The 23,391-nt window shown below is 46.8% G+C and overlaps 1 protein-coding gene across 5 annotated transcripts in view; it reads right to left on the reverse strand.

Moving 5' to 3' along the window:
* Positions 1-2,129: 2,129 nt before the first annotated feature.
* The window catches only part of LOC126523926 (uncharacterized), a 185,801-nt gene continuing 164,539 nt past the window's right edge, over positions 2,130-23,391 (reverse strand). For all 5 annotated transcript variants that reach the window (XM_055066999.2, XM_055066996.2, XM_055067000.2 and 2 more), the window contains one exon: positions 2,130-5,033. In XM_055066999.2, the coding sequence (XP_054922974.1) occupies positions 4,979-5,033 (55 nt within the window). In that variant the 3' untranslated portion in view covers positions 2,130-4,978. The remainder of the gene's footprint in view (positions 5,034-23,391) is intronic.

Raw genomic sequence — 23,391 nt, forward strand, 5'->3', positions numbered from 1 at the left:
GTCCAAACGACAAAAGCCACTCTACTCAAGCAAGTGCTTCACGATAACCTAACAGGCCAAAACAGAACTCTGCATCAACGACTTAACGACTTCTTGCTTGCTTACAGGAACACCCCGAATTCCGTAACAGGAAGAACGCCGGCTGAGCTGTTCCTGAAACGACAACCTCGAGTGAAGCTTTCACTCCTAAAGCCAAGTTTTGTGCAGGATATGCGCAGCCGTCAAGACAGAGACACCACCCATCGCAACGAGGGCCGAGGAAGGGACCCGCAGATGGAAGCCGGTGAGACAGTTCTCGTCAAGACTACGAGAGGGGAAACCCTGTCATGGGAGGAATCTGTCGTAGTGCAACGCGTTAGCGACTCTACTTTTGTAGTCAAAGTCGGTGACCATTTTCGTTTTGTGCATATCGACCACTTGAGACCCAGCTGGATTACGGGATCAAAGACTTCATTCCATCCGGACGTCGCAAAAGAAGCGCATCCTGAGTGCACTCCAAGTACCCGTATTCAACGAGATTTTCTACCAACAGCCTCCGAAGAAAATACCCCTGCTGACTTCTTGATTGGTGGTCCTACTGCGGACCAGCTTGAGGATGTTCGCTTAGATGACTCCACTTCAACTAAGGAACCGGCATCCCAGCCTGAGGCAAGACACTCAGCAGCACAGCCTGCAAGTATCACCCCATCAACCATGGCATCACCTGAAGAGGTCCATCTGCGAAGAAGTAATCGCACAAGGCGTCCTCCTGATCGCTATCAAACCTCCAACTTTGAGCGTGGAAAGAAACGCGTGTAGCTTTAATTAAGGAGGAAGGAATGTTCTGTATCGGCCAGACGGTCTGATAAGATTGTACCGCGAATGACGTGTGCCTGACCGGTATGCAGCGTTATCTATAAAAGTGCACTGCTGCCTTGAATAAAGGGCTTTTTGCGTTGCTGCCACCGAAGCGTCTGTCTGCTGCTTAGAATAGAACAGGGGTTTTACGTGCCAAAACCATTTTCTGATTATGAGGCACGCCGTAGTGGAGGACTCCGGAAATTTCGACCACCTGGGGTTCTTTAACGTGCACCTAAGTACACGGGTGTTTTCGCATTTCGCCCCCATCGAAATGCGGCCGCCGTGGCCGGGATTCCATACCGCGACCTTGTGCTCAGCAGCCTAACACCATAGCCATTGAGCAACCACGGCGGGTGAGAGAGAAAATTGTACAGCGACATGAAAAATTTCCGATACAGCTTTCTGTTGCTCAATAAGTGCCACATAAAAGTATGTTTCCGAGCGTGAAAGAAGCCCGCGAATACACGCAGAGTGCCTCGAGCGGCCCATCGCGCGGCCATTTTGCGTGCATTTGCGGGCTACTTTCACGCTCGGAAAAAACAGTTTTATGTAGCACGTGTTCAGCAACAGAAGTCTCTATCGGAAGTTTTTCAGGTTGCTCAACAATTTTCTCATTGGTACTTTTAATCTAATTATAATATTTGAAAAGTCGGACAATTATTTAATAAGAATTATCCAAATAGAATGAATGAAAATAAATAATTTGACTATCACCAAGCGACGGCAAACAAGATTACCTTGGTTCTATCCAGCTACATTGCATTCCCATATTTTTAATCTCTGGCTGAAGTTAGCTGGGACACTCTGCATATAAAACATGCGTGAATGCGAGTTTTTCAGTAAGTGCATCAACTTTTCAAATAAAACCTTGCAGCAGCCATAGATGCCTCTATCATGAAGTCATATATATATATACATATATATATATATATATATATATATATATATCTATGTATGTCTGTGTGTGTGTGTTCAAGGCGTTTCACGCAAAAACTGAAACCACAGACATATCTACTGGGTGCATGGACAGGGGGCGACCTACTGGGTGCATGGACAGGCGTATCTACCTGGCAGGCAGGGGTCACTTTCCCCCAGCTCACTCGTTAGATACGTCTATGGCTCAAAGAACATGAAACAACACCCTGTATATGTGCAATGGTGATAAAGTGATCAGTAAAACAATATATATGTGCGAAAGACACCCACATACAGCTGTGCGTCTGTTTTTCACATATACTTCGAAACTCAATATTGCTCAAGAAGACTATATTGTTCAACAATAAGTTAAGGGCATTTTGTCAACGGCTTTATTGTTGTGAACACTCAATAATAGCTCAATACTACTCAATATAATTCAACATTATATCAACAAAATTTAGTCAACTACTTTATTGTTCCAAACTACTCAACAATTCCGCAATGATACTCAATAGCATTCAACAATATATCAACAGAATTTAGTCAACGACCTTTTTGTTGTGAACTACCCAACAAATTTATTGTTGAATGTTTGCTCTGTGGTTTCAATATTGATTGAGGTATTGTTGAAAGGCTATTGAGTCAACAACTCGCCAACAATATGCCAACAACATTTCAACAGTCATTTTCATAAGGGTATATATTGAGAATATTCCCGTCAGGACAGCGTCACTGCTCTCCGAAATGCCGCACGCATTCCTACACTACCTTGTCGGCAGCGTGTGGCAGCAATGAAGTTCCTTTTCTTGCTTTATCATGATCGCATAACAATAGATAATCACGTCCACTTGAAACTACCACATCGTCATTCCCGTAGAAAGTGTCATGATAAACGTATCAGGCAACACGTCACACGCTGCAACACGTTCAAATTTTCATTTTTTCCTGCTACCATTGAAATATTTAACGGTTTGCACCCGCAAATTATTGGTATGGATAGCGTAGAGAAATTTGTGGAGAGGGTAGAAGAATACCTTCTTATGCTATAACATATTGATGTGTTATACTTGGTTATATTATGTCTACTTATGTTTTATGCTTACTTATGTGGCTTACGATTTGTTTGTTATCGGTTGTATAGGATGTTGTATCGATTGCTGTTGTATCGGTTATGAGTACTGATGTATAGTTGATACATTGTACTCCTACGTGTACCGACCCGTCCGCTCCCTGTAATGGCTTGTATAAGGCTCACAGTATTTTTCAAGTAATAGTATTAATATATAAATAAACATGTATTTGCATTCATTTATTTCTCTGTAACTGAGTTCAAAATCTATATATTAGAAATGCCGAAGTCCAGGTCTTTATTTCTAGAATACTTGTCCTAAATTTGTCAAGCACTGCTTTTCGGCTTCACACATCGTCGTAATCAAGCACGATATCTGCGTCCAGGACACTGTACTTACTGTTACAACAATACCTTGCCACGACCACGAGAATGATCCCTGAAAAGTTAGCAACTAGCTCAACAAGTCCGCTATTTAGTACGTTAGGAACGTTTCTGTGTTGCAGCCTTTGCAGTGTTTGCAGCCGGTTGCAGTATTTTAAGTCATTCACACCGATACGGCTAAGCAGCAGACGAATTTCACGGGTGTGACAAACTGCGCAGTCGACTGTTAGTTAATTGGAGCACTTCTGCTTCTGGGACACACCGCATACGACGTCACCAAGTTCAACAAAATTATTTTGTGACATAGGTGGACCATTTTATTCCAAGCAACGCGCATATTTTAGAGGAAGCTTATAAACAGGCCTACCGTAGTGCAGCATCCATCGTCACACACATTTCCGTAGCGCAATCTGTCGAAGGCATGACCATCATCAAAACTCAGCAAAAAAAAAGAATACTGATCTGCAGGAAATTGCATTGAAAGGAAGTAAAACTAGGCTGGCATATTGTCGAACCGATGCCATGTTACTTGGTTGTAAAACGGAACTCAAATATGGCGCACCAGGTCGATGGCATCACCACCTCTATGCCTGCCGTAGACTAAGCCTATTTGCGATGAATGGATCCTTAGGTCACCTACCCGTGCCCACCAAATATCAGCACCACAGCAACGCGTGAAATAAAGGCTGAAATCTTTTCCGATTATAGGCTTGTGCTTTAACCATGCATCAAAATGGGTGGATGGAATTTACCAGCGTGCTCTCGGAGAGGACGGAGTGGCTTGTGCCACCAAGCTCGTTATTTATACCTCTCTTCCCGGTTTACAATCAGCTTTAGGAATTCCAGAGTCGCCTAGGCAAACCATCTAATCCAAAATAAATTTGTGCACCTAAAAGGTAACATTGTTTCATTCTGCTCGTTCCCCAAGTTTATGCTGCCAATACTTCAGCCAACGCGAAGAGGACGTCCGATGGACGGCGGCCAGCGTCAGGCGCCATGCGTATACTCGCAATAGTGTCTGGTTCGCGAGACGACGCACGAAAGCTGCGTAAATTTCACGTTTCAACGGTAACGCGGGCTTCATGAACGGAATGAGAAGAGCTTGTTCACGTGAATGGATACAAATTTTCGTATATATCAAATGTGTCCTAATTTCTGCGTTATGAGCCACGCTAGTGCGGCTTGCTCTCAGCCAAGCACTCGTCCACTGCTCTTGTTCACAGCTCTATGTGCGCGCACTGGTTTAACGCGCCATGCAACATGCCACGTCAAAGCGTTGTCAAATGGCTGGCCAGAAGTCTTCAATATGTTGCCGATCTCAGTGGCGCACGTCTGTCAGGAAGTGCTACGAAATTTTTTATGCGATTATTCTGGAGCTTTGTGTTAGCTTCCATGAACATTAATCGTCGACCGGAGAGCTAATAAGCCTAAGATTTTTACTTCGATAAGTTAAAATATCGGAAACGCCTCTTATTTTCTTCACTCTCAGAAATGAAAAAGTGTCCAAAGTGTGCTTCAGCCTCAAAGAAAACTTTCAGAGGCATTTGTAGGAGAATTTCCTGAAGAACCACAATCACAGCTCAGAGAGCCCTTCGTCACGTTCCTGGACGCCACCAACACACCTCAAGCGTATGGCATGTATAACTTGCACTGACTGCCACCACAGTTCTTCGTGCCGCGTGCCCTGGTGCACAGTCTCTGGGTGATGATTTGCCCCGCAGTGTTCTTGCACTTTGTGACACTCTTGATTGCAGGCAGTACTGGAGGTCATCTCCCGATTGGTATCATGTAGATGGGTTCTTCCTGCATCTTTTTCTTGTTTCTGTAGAGGAGAGAGAACATAAGTTTCTGCTTTTTTTTCCTTGCCGGGGTTCATAGGATAATTGACATGCTACCCGGCAATGGCAAGATAATTCTACTAACATATTTCACAGGAGAGTGGAAAGAAAAAAAATATTGAAAGAATTTGTAAGAAGATTTGATAATTATATTTAGGGTGAGATACAATCTCGTAAAATGTAGGCCGCTCTATACCTATAGATGATACGTGGTGAAAGCTTACCTCAAGGCTAAAGTAGGGAAGCCAGAAAGAAAATTTGGGTAATTGGTGAACATTCATACTTATCACAGCCCTAAAAGAGCCAATATTTATTGTTTATGAATGAAGTAGTAGCTTTGAATTGGCTCTCGTGTGCGTATCACCTGTTCTGTATCACCTGTCCACTTAGTCTTGATGTGTTTTAGCGTTATTTTGCTAAATATATGAAAATTATCTGAATAATGAATACAAGACCTGCCTTCAAGGCAAAAATTTGAGCTTGTTGAAATCTAGACACTGTTATCCATCATTGCGTAAGAAAAAAAAAAGATCGCAGCGACGAATATTGGGACTAGGAAGGTAAAACGAAAGTTTTAAAAGCCTTGAAGACCAGAGTCCTATGGATCTTTTGCGCGTGTGTTTTTGTTTTATTCAACTATATGGACACTCCAGATGGACGTCAGCATTGGCGTTTCCGTGATTTTCTGCATAAAGTACAAGTACGGTCGTGGTCGCCCACCGTATAGCTGCAGCTGCCAGAGAAATCGTGCCAGGCTGAAAAGGATGGCAGCTTGATGCGGCTGCGTCTTCTCGGACGTGCCCAGGGAAGGGGGTGGGGCGGATGTAAGAAGTCTAATCGGGTGCGCAACAGGGGAAGTGGGGAGATCGGCTGGAAAGCGCGGACGAGGAAGGAGGAGAAGAGCACGTTAGTGGATCCCCTCCTCAAGTCGGGCGATGGGTGGGCCCGACCGTCCTACCTCATCTTAAGACATCTTGCCGGATAATCTCGCTTTTAAATGTGGTTTATCCTGGCTACTATGGAGGGCAACACGTTCTGCTTAATCGGTCATCTAAACGGAATCGCAGCGGCTGATAAGGAGTCTGTAATTGCGGAGCGTCAGTTGTACACGCAAGCGTAACTGTCGAGCTCTTAAAATGGGTGGTGCCTGCCTGAAGAAGCAAGCGCACGATGAAGGCGCCTGGAGGGGAAGAACATCGCGCGCAGGGGAACGCACGGAAGGGCGCGCGGCAAACTATCGCCACCTGGAAGAAAGTAAAGCGAACGTTGACCGAAGACGGGAAGGACAAACGGGCCGAAGCGTCGCGGAGGACAAAGGTAGGCGCGACGCGTTGACCTCTTCTGGCCACAGGTATTGTTTGCGGTACAGACGTCCTCGATCGCCGTACGCTGTGTGCGCGAGTGAAAGCTTGCGAGGGTCTCGAAGGGAGGAAGCGGAGGGAGGCGGGGCGTTGTACTGCGGCCGCGCACGGTGGCCTTTTCTTGAAAGCGATCGACTTTGGCAGGTCGGCCGACGGCTCGTAGCATTGCGAGCGCTGTGTTCGCACTCCTCAGTCGGCGTCACATTTCCCGCGGCTGTTGTCGCGATTCTTCATGCTAGCGTTTTGACAGCGTGTGTCCGCGGTGGTCGGGCATGAAGTATATATGTTTGCCTGTGCGCGCTAACACCATGCTAGTTTATTTAGTTAGCAAGCGAATGTTTACATGGGGGTGTTATTTCCGGCGGCTGCTGCGTATGACGCGGCTGCCAAGCCCTGTCTTAAACACGATCTGCGATGCGGTCAGGCGGACCGAGCGACGATAGCGTCGTGTGCGATATGGCGCTCATACCTTTGCGTGTCACCCGCGTTCACGAAGTAAAACTTTATTGCAATTTTTTTATAATTTTTCTGTCGTCAGTGGTTGTCCATTTTCAATGTAGCTCGAGTAACACAACGTTTGCCGCTTCGCAGCGCTTCCTTGACGGCTGGCAGCGACGAGAGAAGTACGTGCAACATGGGGATGCTCTGCTTATGCGCCACCTAGTCATGAACAAGAGCTTCCACAGAAGCTGCAATTGATAATTTAACACTAAACTGTGTCGCAGTAGCAGGGTGTCATTATTAATTGGTCTGTGGCTGCTAAAGCGACACCGTGCTTCTTAAGCTAATAAGGATGGGAACACTTACTGCAATTTATACGCACGATATACCAACGAACCTTGCTTCCTGTAGTTCTCTAATAATTTGCTATCGCTACCTATGCTTCCCCTTTCAGGTTAGACTGCTACTTTTCTTCCTCTATTTTTGTTTTTGTTTGCCAGTCTGCGTTTCTCAATACTGTGCCAGGTTTTTCCTTACGCGCTGAAGCAAGTCCTTGCAAAGGTCCGCCACTGATTTTAAGGGCAAGGCAACGGACCTCAGTGCCACGTAACGTCAGCGGAGCGCAGTAGAAAACACCGCAGCAGAGCCATAAGGCGCATGTGTATTTTTTGTCCAACGAGGTTATTGAGCGTGAGGAGTGATGACATTGAACATTGTGTACCAAAGCCATGTTTGCACCGAAGTTTTCTAACTAAATAGAGAGCAGTTTCTCAACGACCTGTATTTAACCTACCGAAGCTTCTAGGGGGAATTACCAGTGTGGCTCTACGGCAACGATACCCTCATAGTAATAACATCATCACCATCATCAGCCTTTTATGTCCATTGCAGGACGAAGGCATCGGCCTGCGATCTCGAATCAGCCCCGTCTTGCGCCAATCGATTCCAACTAGCGCTTGCGAATTTCGTAATTTCGTGGCCTTCTCTTGCCGTCCACGAAAGCGCTTCGCTTCTCGTCGCATCCCTTCTGTAACCCCAATAGTCCACCGGTTATCTAACCTACGCGTTACATGACCGGCCCAGTTCCATTTTTTTTCTCTTAATGTCAATTAAAATATCGGCCATCCCCGTTTCCTCTCTAATTCACACCGCTCTCTTCCTGTGTCTTAACGTTACGCCTAACATTCTTCGTTACGTCTAAGAGACCTGAAATACGCCTCACCATCCCAGGAATCACGAAGAAGGCTAACATGCGGTCGTTTGCCCTGAAGCAGGCCACATTAGAACTTCTACATGAGGTGCACAGAGGCCGCGTACACGTTTACATCGATGGCTCAGTCACATCTGCAAGTTCAATTGCTGCTGTGATGATACCAACAAGATCCGTCAAAATATAGCTAAAAACGTCACATCTATCATCAACGACAGCTGCTGAACTGGTAGCCTTGCATGCGGCTCTTCATTTCATTCAGGAGGAACCACCCCATGCATGGTCAGTCTTCTGTGATTCCAAGGCAGCCCTACAGAGTGTACTGTCAGCACTGCGCCATGGATCACATGAACAGCTCGTCGCAGAGATCAGAGAAGTACACCATCGCATAGTTGACGAAAGACACGATGTAATACATCAGCGGTTCCTAGTCACTGTGGCATACATGGCAATGATCGAGCAGACGCAGCTGCCCGATCTGCCCATGACGGCGTCAACTGCGTTGCCATTCCTCTTTCGAGAGCCGACACAGGGAAAAAACTTGCCGTACTTGCACATGACCTCACATTAGCTCAGTGGAATTCATCCCATTTCACAAGTGCGCACCTTCATACCCTGGACCCTAATTTACAACTCCGTATTCCACCCGAGCTTCAACGACGCGATTGCACCCTTCTAGTTTGTCTATGGCTTGGAGTAGAATTTTCAAATGCGTGCTCCTTTCTTACCGGAATGTCCAACAGCCCACTTTGTGACTTCTGCGGGTGCAATGAAACAATCGCGCACCTTCTTTGTCAGTGCTCTCGTTTCAACCCGCAAAGAGCAGTCGTGTCAGCCACCCCAGACAAACTGGACAAGCGCTGAATGACAGAAAACAAGGTCCTTGGAAACTGGCCTACGCGAACATCAGTGCGATCGGCTATGAAGGCGCTGCTGCAGTATTTAAAAGACACTGGACTTTCTGACAGCTGGTGATTTGACTGTGTGACGCAGGATTGTACGGTGACACTGTCTAACACTAGGAACGCATTTTCGGGCTGCGTGACAGTGCCCACAGAAACAGTTTGTATGTACGTGCGTGTGTGTGTAGTTTTTTTTCTTCTTCTTTTTAATCCTTTTCTCTCTCACCTATCGCATTCCCTTGCCCCTCCTCCAGTACAGAGTAGCCGACCGGCGATAATCTCTGGTTAACCTCCCTGTCTTTCCTTTGCATTTCTCTCTCTCTCTCTCTCTCTAACATTTTTCGTTCCGTCGAGCTTTGCGCGGTCCGTAACTTCTTTTCGAGCTTCTTTGTCAGTATCCAAGTTTTTGCCCCATATGTCAGCACCAATAAGATGCACTGATTGTACACCTTCCGTTTCAATGATAACGGTAAGCTTCCAGTCAGGAATTAAAAATGTCTGCCGCATGCGCTCCAACCCATTTTTATTCTTCTTTATGTTTCCTTCTCATGATCAGTGCCCCCTGCGGGTAATTTACATAAGTAAAAGTACTCATTCACAGACTCTAGAGGCTGACTGGCAAACCTGAACTCTTGTTCCCTTGCTCGGCTATTGTTCATTATCTTTGTCTTCGGCATATTAATCTTCAACCCCACTCTTACACTCTTGGCCCCGGTATTGCTGAACAGGAGAATGTCAACTGCAAACCGAAGGTCGCTGATATTTTCGCCGTTGATCCTCACTCCTTAGCCTTCCCAATCTAGTAGCTTCAATAGTTCTTCCAAGCACGCAGTGAATGGCATTGGAGAGATTGTGTATCCGTGTCTAACCCCTTTCTTCATAGGTATCTTCCTACTTTTCTTCTGGAGAATTAAGGTTAGCTGTGGAATCTGTAAATATTTTCCGATATATTTACGCTAGTGACCTGTACTCCCTGATTACGTAATGCCTCTATGACTGCTGGTATCTCTACTAATCACGTGACTTTTCGTAGTCTAAGAAAGCCATATGGACAGGTGTACTTGTTTATCGGGTGACCTTATTTCACCCTCTAGCAAATGTTATCGCTCAGCGCAGGACGCGCTTGCTTTCGTCATTCACAGTTGTGCTCCCGTCTCCACCATCACTACTACGTGACAATATGGAGAGGCTGAGTGTACTCTGAATTTCTCGATTACCTGATTGATGACTTGGATGTGACCGATTGTAGAGTATCCCTTCCTGAAGACAGCCTGTGCACTTGATTGAATGAAGTCCAGTGTAGCGCTTGCTTTATAGGAAATTATCTTGGTGGATATTTGATATAATACTGGAAGTCAGCTAATGGGCCTGTAATTTTTCTATTCTTTAACGTGTCCCTTTTTGTGGATTAGTATAATATTGGCATTCTTAGTTCTCTGGCCACTTTGGAACAGACGTATACAGTTCGTATAAAGGCACGTCACATTTTCAAACATGTCTGCTCCATCTTTGAATAAATAAACTGTTGCTTCATCATCTCCTACCGATTTTTCCCGCTTGATATCGTGCAAGGCATTCTAACTTCATCGCTAGTTATAGAAGGAGCCCTTGCAACCTGTTCATTGCATTAGTGCAAGCGCTTGGGGCAGTCGGTGCATGATGAAGTTGAAAAAGAAGGGGTACCAGCGAAAGACAAAGGACGCGCACAAGAATTTCATTATTTATTCGCATGGAGGTATCGTGGCTGCTCTGGGTACTGTGCAGGTCACTAAATAATTATTCCGTTGCTTTTACTATATCTTCGAGATTCCTGATGAGAATACTTTGCTTACGTTTCAGTGCATACATCTTGGATTGTCCTGTACCAAGTTATACACATTGTAGCGAAGAACACAGGCGTGCGCGTCAGGTGCATCGCCAACGCCTCGCTCGAAAACAGAGCACACGCGCTCGGTGCCCGACGCTTGATCAACAGACCTGCTTGTATATTGTGCAAAGTACTGGCTTGTTAATTAAACCGTTTTACATATTCGGTGGAGGTTACTAGGTTGCTATGAGGCATTGCGTAATCAAGGAGTACAGACAGCTTACGTAAATACCTTGGAAAATATCTGCAGAGATTCCACAGTCACCTTAATTCTACACACGAAAAGTAGGAAGATACCTATAAAGAAAGGGGTCAGACAATGAGATACAATATCTCCAATGATATTCACTTCGTGCTTTGAAGAAATATTCAAGCTATTAAAATGGGAAGCTTTGGGAGTAAGGGTCGCCAGCAAATACCTCAGCAACCTTCGGTTTTCCGATGACGTTGTTCTATTCAGCAACACCGCAGACGAGTTACAACAAATGATTGAGGACCTTAACTGAGGGAGTGTAAGAGTGGGGCTGAAGATTAATATGCAGAAGACAAAGATAATGATGGATAACCGAGCAAGGGAACAAGAATTCAGGATCGCCAGTCAGCCTCTAGAGTCTGCGAAGGAGTACGCTTACCTAGGTGAACTAATCACAGGGAACCCTGACTCATCATCATCATCAGCCTGGTTACGTCCACTGCAGGGCAAAGGCCTCTCCCATACTTCTCTAACTACCCCGGTCATGTACTAATTGTGGCCATGTCGCCCCTGCAAACGTCTTAATTTCATCCGCCCACCTAACCTTCTGCCGCGCCCTGCTACGCTTCCCGTCCCATGGAATCCAGACCGTAACCTTAATGACCATCGGTTATCTTCCCTCCTCATTACATGTCCTGCTCATGCCCATTTCTTTTTCTTGATTTCAACTAAGATGTCACTCACTCGAGTTTGTTCCCTCACCCAATCTGCTCTTTTCTTATCCCTTAATGTTACACCCATCATTCTTCTTTTCATAGCTCGTTGCGTCGTCCTCAACTTAAGTAGAACCCTTTTCGTAAGCCTCCAGGTTTCTACCCCATACGTGAGCACTGGTAAGACACAGCTGTTATACACTTTTCTCTTGAGTGATAATGGCAACCTGCTGTTCATGATCTGAGAATGCCTGCCAAACACACCGCAGCCCATTCTTATTCTTCTGTTTATTTCAATCTCATGATCCGGATCCGCGGTCACTACCTGTCCTAAGTAGATGTATTCCCTTACCACTTTCAGTGCCTCGCTACCTATCGTAAACTGTTAAAGACTATTAAACATTACTTTAGTTTTCTGCAGATTAATTTTTAGGCCCACTCTTCTGCTTTGCCTCTCCAGGTCAGTGAGCATGCATTGCAATTGGTCCCCTGAGTTACTAAGCAAGGCAATATCATCAGCGAATCGCAATTTACTAAGGTATTCTCCATTAACTCTTATCCCCAATTCTTCCCAATCCAGGTCTCTGAATACCTCCTGTAAACACGCTGTGAATAGCATTGGAGAGATCGTATCTGCCTGCCGGATGCCTTTCTTTATTGGGATTTTGTTGCTTTATTTATGGAAAACTACGGTGGCTGTGGAGCCGCTATAGATATCTTTCAGCATTTTTACATACGGCCCTGATTCCGTAATGCCTTCATGACTGCTGAGGTTTCGACAGAAGCAAACGCTTTCTTTTAATCCCTGACCTTCCTAACCCTGACTATGAGAAGGAAATTCATAGAAGAATAAAAATGAGTTGGATCACACACGGCAGACATCGTGAGCTCCTGACTGGAAGATTACCGTTATCATTAAAAAGGAAGGTATGCCATGAGTGTATTTTACCGGTGCTGACATATGGGCCAGAGAGAAAAAAAACTTGAGAACAAGTTAAGGACTGCGCAAAGAGCGATGGAACGAAGAATGCTAGGCGTAACCTTAAGAGACAGAAAGAGAGCGGTTTGATCAGAGAGCAAATAGGTATAGACGGCAATCTAATGGACATGAAAAGAAAGAAATGGTGCTCGAAAGGTCATGTAATACGTAGAGTAGAAAACTGTTGGACCATTAGGGTGACAGAATGGGTACCAAGAGAACGAAAGCGCAGTAGAGGATCACAGAAGACTAGGTGGTGCGACGAAATTAGGAAATTTGCGGGTGCTAGTTGGAATCCGCTGGCGCAGGCGCAGGACAGGGGTAATTGGAGATCGCGGGAAGAGGCCTCCCGTCCTGCAGTGGACATAAAATGGGATGATGATGATGATGATGATGATGATGATGATGATGATGATGATGATGATGGTGACGACGATGACGACGACTAGGGTTTCTCCAACTCTAGATAGAACCCGGCAGTCGGAAGTTGCCGCCCATCATGCGTGAAGACGTAAGCCAAGCACCACCACCGGTCTCGCCCACCCTTCTCTGTTCTGGCTCACTGCATCAACGGGGTCCAGCCATCTTCAGCGGTTCAAACGAAAACGATGTCGAAGACTGCTTCTCATCCTATGAACGCGTGAGTGCACACAACAAATGGGACGATGCTCACAAGTTCAATAACGCGGTCTTCTACCTCAAGGGCGTCGCGAACGTGTGGTTCCGCAACCACGAATCTGACCTTTGCACCTGGTCAGACTCCAAGACAAGCTCCAAGACAACCCACGGTGCGAAAGCTTCGTGCCGAAAAGCGTTTGCGCAACCGTTCCCAGCAGCCCGGTGAGAACTTCACCAACTACATGGAAGACGTCGTCGACCTTTGCAAGCGAGTCAACGCATCAGTGGCGGAATCCGATAAGATCGGTCATATTTGGAAGAGCATCGAAGACGACACCTTTCAGATGATCCTATCGAAGAACCCGCAGACCAACGTCGAAGTCGTTGATTTTTGTCAGAGTTACGATGAACTCCGCAGACGTCTACTGACCCGGCGTTCTTCCATGCAGGATGTCTCTATTTCGAGTTTAGCTGCAGTACAGGACTACGGCCCCTGCTCTGAGATCAGTGTTCATCCGCACCAAATTTGCTCGGCAGCTGTCTCTGCTCACCGCCGTTCTAAGCTATGCGCTATCTTTGAGTCCAAACCGGCGACAGGAGCAAGTATCTGATGCTATTCCGTCATCGCGTGCACAGCAACCGGCGCCTGCACCTATGACATACGCTGAAGTTGTAGCACAGACCGTGCTACCGACGTTCACCCCACCACAGCCCACTGTACTTTCATGCCCGCCCGAATTTCCCACCAGGATACCGGCCAACACTGGACCATGGCGCACTCCCGACAACCGCCCAATATGTCTCTCCTTTGGTATCCCTGGTCATATGGGACGGTTCTGTCTCCGTCGCTCATGGCTTCCGCGAGCTGACCAACCTGCGCCAATCTTACTCCCCTGCAGTTCCGTTCTTCTCGTCCCCTCGTGAATCAAGTCCGACTCATCTACGCACCGGCCACCCTGCCCACGAGCGCCACTCGCCATCTCCCCGACGCCGTTCGCTTTCGCCAACGTGTCGGCGTCCGACTCCCACAGAACAGGAAAACTAGTCGCCGCAGTTTCCGAGGCAAGAACTGCGTCTGTGTCGAACAGCACAAAGCCTCGCTATTCTCCAACGAAAGTTATTGAAGCATCTGTAGATGGAATTTTTGCACTTGCGCTAGTCGACACGGGAGCCACCGTTTCCGCTACCAAAGAACTTTGTCGCTCGCTCAGAAAAGTAATGACACCCCTTGTCTGCCCTGTCGATCCGCACAGAAAGCGCACAGCACCTTACCCATGTTGCTGCATGTACTACCCGCATCACCATTCAATGACTGGCGTGCAGAGTCGAATTTGTTGTTCTGTCTTCATGCTCACACATCATCTTGGAGTGGGATTCCCTTTCCGATAACAGGGCCGTAATTGACTGCTCTCGCGCCAAATTTTCGCCGCTTCCTGACGCCCACCTTGATATGCAGATGATTCCGGTGCCAAGCTGCTCGTTGCTGACGACACTACGATACCTCCGCACTCATGTGTGGTTGCAACTGCCTGCTCCAAGTGTGCTACATATACCCCTGTTCTTTTTACGCCGTCGCATATATTTGTTCCTCAACGATGTTCTCTCCCCTTCGCTGTCCTCACTGTCAACAGGAGCTTTATGCATATGGTTGTCTCCAACGCTTATGCCTCGCCCTTCACTTTGCGTCGCGGTGAGTGCCTTGGCCGTTTTCAGCACATCGACTCTACGACAATCTTCGATGCTCCTCTTGATGGCACCTACTCCGAGATCAGTACAGTGGCTTGTTGCCCTGCGTGCCCCCTGTCGCCGCCGGGCATCTTCGACATTTGTATGGACACCAAACCATTTGTATGGACACCAAACGCACAAGCTTCCCAGCTCTTCAACCGCCTTCGTAAGTACTCTTCTACATTCGATTGTCAACAAGCCACTTTGGGCCGCACATCGACGGTGTACCGCGAGATCGATACGGGCGCTCACACTCCACTGTGCCAGCGGCCTTATCGCGTGTCACCGACAGAGCGCCGTGCTATTGAAGACCAAGTCAGCGATATGCTTCAGCGCGGAGTTTTTCAACCTTATAACAGTCCCTGGGCGTCCCCTGTAGTCCTTGTGAAGAAAAAGGATGGGTCCATCCGGTTTCGCGTTGACTACCACCGTCTTAACAAGATATCGCGCAGAGACGTAAATCCTTTGCAGCTTATTGACGACGCCCTCGATTCTTTGCAAGGTGCGGAATACTTTTCCTCACTCGACTTACGTTGCGGCTATTGGCAAGTGCCCATGGCACGAGCCGATAACCCAGAAACAGCTTTTGTAACACCAGATGGCCTGTATGAATTTAACGTTATGCTGTTTGGTCCTTGCAATGCTCCTGCTACTTTTGAACGGATGATGGGCAACCTCCTCCGTGGAGCTAAAATGGAAGACGTGCTCATGTTATTTCGATGACTTCGTCCTCTTTTTCCCTGACTTCGCCTCTCATCTGTGGCGTCTCGAGATGGTCTTGCAGTGCTTAACTAACGCCGGCCTCCAACTCAATATGAAGAACTGTGGCTTTGGAGCCAAGCAATTAACGATACTCAGACACGTGGTTTCCAAAGACGGTATTTTACCCAATGCTTCTAAACGTCACGCTGTCACCGATTTCCTGAAACCAATGACCCCGAAGGAATGTCGAAGCTTCATCAGGCTCTGCTCATACATTCGTCGTTTTATCAGGAATTTTGCTTCTATTATTGCTCCGTTAACCCAACTTCTGCGAGGCGACACTGGCTTTTCAACCTTGTGCTGAGCTTGTGACGACGCGCTTACAACATTGCGCCGTCTGCTCACATCTCCACCCATGCCATTTCGACTTATGGCTCCCACAGAAGTTCACACGGACACCAGCGGTGTAGGACTTGGCGCTGTCCTCGCTCAGCGCAAAAGTGTATACAGCGAATATGTAGTAGCCTACGCCAGCAGGACACTAACTAAGTCCGAATCTAATTACTCCGTAACTGAAAAGGAGTGCTTAACTATCATTTCGGCCATTGGAATATTTCGAACATACCTGCATGGCCGTGCCTTCGATGTCGTTACCGACCATCACGCCCTAGGTTGGCGGTCGACCTTGAAAGACCCATCAAGCCGCCTCGCCAGCTTGGCCCTCCGGTTACAAGACTTCGACATGCGCGTTGTCTATCGGTCTGGCCGCAAACACACCGACGCGGACGCTCTCTCTTCCTCCCCCACGTAAAGTGACTTGCCCTTCTGCCATTGATTCGATGTTTTCATCATCAGCGCCCATCGCTATGGCTGCGGAGCAGTGCAATGATCCGTGGATTCCGGCTCTTTTTGATTGCCTATCTGACTCCCCGGCTACTCGGCCTTCCCGTGCTCTCCGCCGTCAAGCTTCTCACTTTACGGTATGGGATAGACTGCTGTAACGCCACAGCTACGCTCCAAATGATTGGAAGCGGTTGTTCTTCGTCCCTCGCCACTTCCGCGCAGATGTGGACTCCGCTTTCCATGCCGACCCACAATGCGCGCACTCTAGGCTCCTCAAAACGTACACCAGGCTCCACTTCCGCTTTTATTGGCGTGGGATGTACAGTTTTCTACAGAGGTACATCCGCTCATGTTCAGAATGCCAACACCACAAGTCTCCTACTCGCCGTCCTTGCGGTCCCTTGCAGCCAATCCCGTGCCCCTCTCGACCAATCGAACGCGTCGGCATTGACCTGTACGGCCCTCTACACTACACACCTGCTGGGAATCGCTGGATTGTTTTAGCCGTAGATCACCTTACACGTTGTGCAGAAACAGCTGCCCTACCAACCGCCACAGCCCGCGACGTTGCGTCCTTCCTCTGGCAACACTTCGCACTTCGCCTCGGCGCTTCCCGAGAACTTCTCAGTGACAGGACGTGTCTTTTTTTCGAGGTAGTTAACGTGCTCTTTACTGCATGCTGTACTGCCCATCGCACCACTATTGCCTGTCGCCCGCAGACTAACGGCATGACTGAGAGATTCAATTGCACTTTAGGCGATATCCTATCCGTGTACATTGCGTCCGACCACACCAACTCGTTTTACCATACGTTTATCATACGACCTCGTTTTACCATATGTGACCTACGCATACAACACCGCTTCACAGGCCACGACAGGTTTTTCACATTCTTCCTCGTATATGGCCGTGAACCTTCCTGCACCTTTGACAGGATTCTCCCCTACCGAGCTGACCCATCGCAGTGCACGCCACCGTCTGAAGCTTCCAGATACGCCGAGGAATGCCGCCAGCTAGCCCGCTATTTTACGACTGAAGAACAATGGCAGCAAAAGTTCCGTCGCGATGATGACCCACCCCGCAGCTCATATCAGGCGAAATCTTTAGTCTGGCTCTCGATACCTTCCACCACCTCCGGTTTTTTCTCTAGACTCCTAGCCAAGTACTACGGTCACTAGCGCGTTGTGCAACAGACGCCTCCCGTTAATACGTTGTCGAGCGTCTCACGCTGTCCCCTGACTTAAGGCGCCGGGGAAATGAGACGGTTGAGTCGCTGCCCGTGTAGACTCAAACCTTACTACGACCTCGTCGTCCTCTCCTCCCCTTGAGTCACCAGGATGGCACCCTCTTCTGCGGGGGGAAGTTGTAGGGAAGAAGACAGGTGTGTGCGTCAGGCGCATCGTCAACGCCTCGCAAACAGACCTGCCTGTGTATCGTGCAACCTTCTGGCTTGTTAATTAAACCGCCTTAATTATATATATATATATATATATATATATACATATATATATAAAGATATCACTTTATATGTTCACGCAAATTAAAGAAAACTGGGCAAATTTTGAGTCTCTCTATCTTCAAACGACCATAGACCGCAACTTTCATGTGATTAACTATAAACCACCTAGGATTAGAACTAATTATGGAATGCAAAGCTTGAGGTGTAATATTCCCAAGCTCCTAAATGAAAACTAGGAAATGTTAGATATAATAAAGCAATCGCTTTCAATAAAATTGTATGAAAGAAATATATGTAACCGAACATAGCTCGCTACTGTGATGTGTGATTTTCGTGCGCACTGTGTGTTTTTACGAAGCGAGTTTTAAATGCTTATTCATGTCAGTTTGAGCTAAATGAATACTGCAGCGTTTTTTTTATATGTAAGATATAGTAAAGTTCTATGCCTGCTTTTGTTTCCTGATTCCTATGTTTGTTACCGAATGCGTACTGCTGCAAATCGTGACTTTTTCTCATTTTAATTTTTTTTCGCCCAAACTGAGTTGTTCATGCTGTTTTTTGGTTGCACATCGTGTGCATGCTTTTCTTAGCTAGTAGCAGAAGTTTTTTCTCGATCTTCCCCCATAAGTTCCTTGTTCCAATCCCCCCTCCTCTTTCTTTTCCTTTCCTCCTCGTTCTTACGCTGTCCTGATTGCTTCGCTGGAGCGCAGATTGTTCAGGTGTAAGGGCCTTTCGTCCTGACCCTTCTGGTTTTCTGTAAGCAAACTAGAAAACTTGTGAATAAAAATAAAATAAAAAAATAAAATAAAATAAAAATATATATTGTCACGCTGCACAACGCAGCCGAAGTAAGAGAAAGTAGTGGTGTGCACGAGGAGCTGGCCGCTACCTGTTGGCCTTGCATGACCGTCCTGTCCCTTGTTTCACGCTAACCATCTGTCATCTTGTAAATAAACCTATCCCAGCCGTAACAATTTTAGCGGAGGTGGGGGTAGATCACACTGGACGACCGAGCTATACTACCCATTCGACGCAGCAAACGGTTGGCCGGGCTACCACCGGGAGACGCTGACATGAGTGATTCGGACGGAGGCGACGTTCGCGAGGAAAACGCGGAAGAAAGCATTCGACCAATCTGGCTACTGGACACCTCATCGAGAACCACCACATTCTCAGGCAAAGCGAATGAGGACGTCAAAGTCTGGTTGACACACTACCAGAAGGTGAGCAGCCACAATGGATGTAGCGCGTCTGCGCAGATTTCTAACGTTCTCTTTTTCCTAGCCATAACTGTCCTGATGTGGTTCGACAATAGCGAGGGTTCGCTCACAACTTTGGACAGCCTCGTAGAAGAGACTAGGAAAGGCTTTGGTGACCCGCTTTCGAAAAAGGAAATGGCTGAGCACACACTTTCAGGACGAGCGCAGTTACCGGGAGAGACGTGTACTACCTATATTGAGCAAGTCCTGAAGCTTTGCGGAATTGTGAATGCGAGTATGTCCCATGAGGACAAGGCTGGAAACCTACTCAAGGAACTTGCCGACGATGTATATAATTTTTTTTTATCTCTAAGGATGACCTCCCTACCCCTTCCGACTTAAGGCGTCACTGTCGTACGTTCGAGTCTCTTAAAAGGCGCCGCATTCTTCCCAAGTTTGGTCGGCTGGACAACGTGACCAACGTAGCAAATGCGGACGTGTCTGCCTGTGACGACCTTGCGGCTTTAGTACGACGAGTTATCAGAGATTAGCTGGCTCATTTTCAAGGCCCAGATGCCAACCGCGTGGGCCACCAATGCTCCCTTAAAGAGCGCTACTACGAAGCGCCGGCAACCTGGCCACGACCTGCCTACGGTGGCCATCCCGTCTCCAACACCCATGCGCAGAACACCGTAGTCCAGCCACAGCCTACGACTTTTGAACGTCGACACGACTGACAGCCGCGACCTGCGTCTCCCGTCCACAACACGCCTTGGAGGTCTGCGCAGAACTTCAACAAAAATCGCGGGCCGCCTGTTTGCTACAGCTGCGTCGCTCAGCGACACATCGCGAGGTACTGCAACCGTCGCCAACAGCGTGCTCCGTGAGATCGCGCATATTCACCCCGCATGCAAGAAGCTGCATCCTGGTAACCATTTGCCCCTTTTCGTCAGCTACCTCAAGAGTACGCTACAAGTACTGACTTCCCAGCATCTGACCGCAGCCTGACTCCACCGCCGACCCGGACACATCGATCGCCATCTCCGCGTCGTCGCTCGCCTACGGCGCCCCAGCTGGGAAACTAGCAGGCGCGACCGATGGAGGTGAGGTCATGGGACGGTTCCTTTTTCAAATGCCTCCACCATGATGTTAAAGAAGATCGGGATGTTAAAGAACAAAGTATGTGTTTGTGCCGATGGTTTAAATACTGTGGCTTTTGTAGAAACCGGTGCTTCCGTGTCTGTGGTGTGTCTCTCTTGCAAGAATTCCCTAGGACCGAAAGTGATGTTAGCTTGGGACGGAAATACCACGTTTCGCGGAGTTTGCCGTCAACTGTTACGTCCTGTGGGAGTGTGTTCAGTTGACGTAACCGTTGGTGGAAGGGCATTTCGAAAGGAATTTAGTGTACTCGCTCAGGCTACACATGACGTAATTCTTGGTATTTACTTTTTACGGGAGTGGGGAGCAACATTAGACTGCAGGACTGGTCAAATTTCACTCGGCAGCGATGTCGGACCACCACCACTCGACGACTGTAATCCGATTTTTGAGAAATATTTTCCCTGTCCACTGAAGTGCATGTGCCTGCGGAGATGGCAATGTTCACCTAAGTGACCTCGTCGCGCGTCCGTGTTGGTTTTTGATGTGGATTAAATGAACCCTAATACGTGAACACCCTAAAGAAGGATGTACTTATCCCTCGCTCACTTATCGAAGTTGTAGCAGGTTGTGCTCACGTGTGGACGGTGAATGTGTCCTCCGAGTCAGTTATTTCGCCTGAAGAATTGAAAGTAGCACGCGTTAAGAAAAATGGTCTTGTGAGCATTCATGAAGTTGTTTTTTCCACAGAAGCAAGCTCGTCGCTCAGCGACCACACTTCAAAATTTAAGAGCATGCTTAATAAATCGCTTTCCTCTTCCCACCAACAAGCGCTACAAGAGCTCCTTGCCCACTATACTTCAGTGTTTGACTTTGCGCAAGAGCGTCTACATTCACCCCCGCACTCCAGCGTATACCAGCGTTGCCAGTACGACAGAAGCCGTACTGCATTTCCTCAGCTTAGCGCAAAGTGATCGCCTAACAAGTTACAGACATGCTACAGGAAGGAGTCATCCAGGAGTCCAATAGTCTGTGGGCGGCTCCAGTTATTTTGATCAAGAAGAAAGATGACTCATGGCGATACTGCGTCGTCTACAGACGCCTAAACGCAGTGACAAACAAGGATGTGTATCCTCTCCCACGTATAGATGACGCCATTGACTGTTTACACTCTGCCTCGTGCGTCTCCTCTATCGACCTGCGCTCAGGCTATTGCCAGATACCTATGCACCCCCTGACAAGGAGAACACTGCCTTTATAACGCCGGATGAAACCTTCGAGTTTAACGTAATACCCTTTGGTTTGTGTAATGCTCCGGCAACATTAAAACGATTTATGGACACGATAAGTTTCCATATATATATGTTGTAACGGTGGGAAAAGAGAACAAGGTCGTCGACTGTGAAGACGCGTACCCCGCACGTCCACCCAGGTGTCACAGGTATAAAACTATGCGGTGTATTTACAAGGTGTATCTAAACAGCAGCCGAGAATCCCGAGAGGCTGTTGCCACTTCGTCGCCTTCACCGTCGACAACTTTGTTTTCTTTTCCCACCGTAACGCCGCATATATATATATATATATATATATATATATATATATATATATATATATATATATATATATATATATATATATATATATATATATCATTGAAAAGTTCTGTAGGTCCGGTGCATAGGTAGTCGAAGAAACGAAGGTGCACACTTAAGAAAATTGCATCTGCAAATTGCAATTGTATTTAACGTTTCGGCCGTGGCATGGCCTTCATCAGAATAATATATATATATATATATATATATATATATATATATATATATATATATATATATATATATATATTTCATCTATCCACCTAGTCTTCTGCCGTCCTCGACTGCGTTTCCATTCTCTTGGTACCCATTGTCTAACCCTAATCTAACCGGCATATTACATGACCTGCCCAGCTCCATTTTTTTTTTCTCTTGATGGCAATTGGAATATTGTCTATACCTGCTTGCTTTCTGATCGAAACCGTTCTCTTTCTGTCTCTTAAGGTTATGCTAGCAATCTTCATTCAATCGGTTTTTGCGTGGTCCATAACTTCTTCTCAAGCTACTTTATCAGTCTCCAAGTCATTGCCTCATATGTCAGCACTCGTAAAATGCACTGATTGTACACCTTCCCTTTCAATGATAATAGTAAGCTTCCAGTAAGAAGCTGACAAAGTCTGCCGTATGCGATCCAACCCATTTTTATTCTTCTATGAATTTCCTTCTTATGATGAGGGTTCCCTGTGATTAATTGATCTAGGTAAACGTACTCCTTCACAAACTCTAGAGGCTGAATGTCGATCCTGAACGATTGCTCCATTGCACAGCTATTCATCATTATTTTTGTCTTCTGCATGATAATCTTCAACCCCACTCTTACACTCTCTCTGTTAAGGTCCTCAATCATTTGTTGTAACTCGTCTGCATTGTTGCTCAATAGAACAATGCCATCGGCAAACTGAAAGTTGCCGGGATATTCGCCGTCGATGCTTACTCCTAAGGCTTCCCAGTGCAATAGCTTGAACACTTCTTCCAAGCACGCAGTAAATAGCATTGAAGAGATTCTGTCTTCCTGTCTGACCCCTTTCTTTATAGGTATCTTCCTTCTTTTCTTGTGTAGAATTAGGGAAGCTGTAGAACCTCTGTAGATATTTTCTAAGGTATTTACGTAAGCATTCTGTAATCCTTGATTATGTAATGCCTCTATGACTGCTGGTACCTCTACTGAGCCAAATGCCTTTTCGTAGTCTATGAAAGGCATATAGAGAGGCCTATTGTACTCTGCGGATTTCTCGATAACCTGATTAATGAGATAGATGTGATATACAAATATATATAGCGATTGACCAGCTCCCCCACCTAACATACACATACACTTTTTTCACTTTCACTCTCGTAATACAAACGCAATTCAAAACACACTGCAATAAAATCGGCTGAGTAAACTCCATGTGCCTTCATATCTCCTTCAATAGGAATGTTCAGGCGTTTGTAACA

This window comes from Dermacentor andersoni, chromosome 6, assembly GCF_023375885.2.
Source record: "Dermacentor andersoni chromosome 6, qqDerAnde1_hic_scaffold, whole genome shotgun sequence".
Lineage (NCBI taxonomy): Eukaryota > Metazoa > Arthropoda > Arachnida > Ixodida > Ixodidae > Dermacentor > Dermacentor andersoni.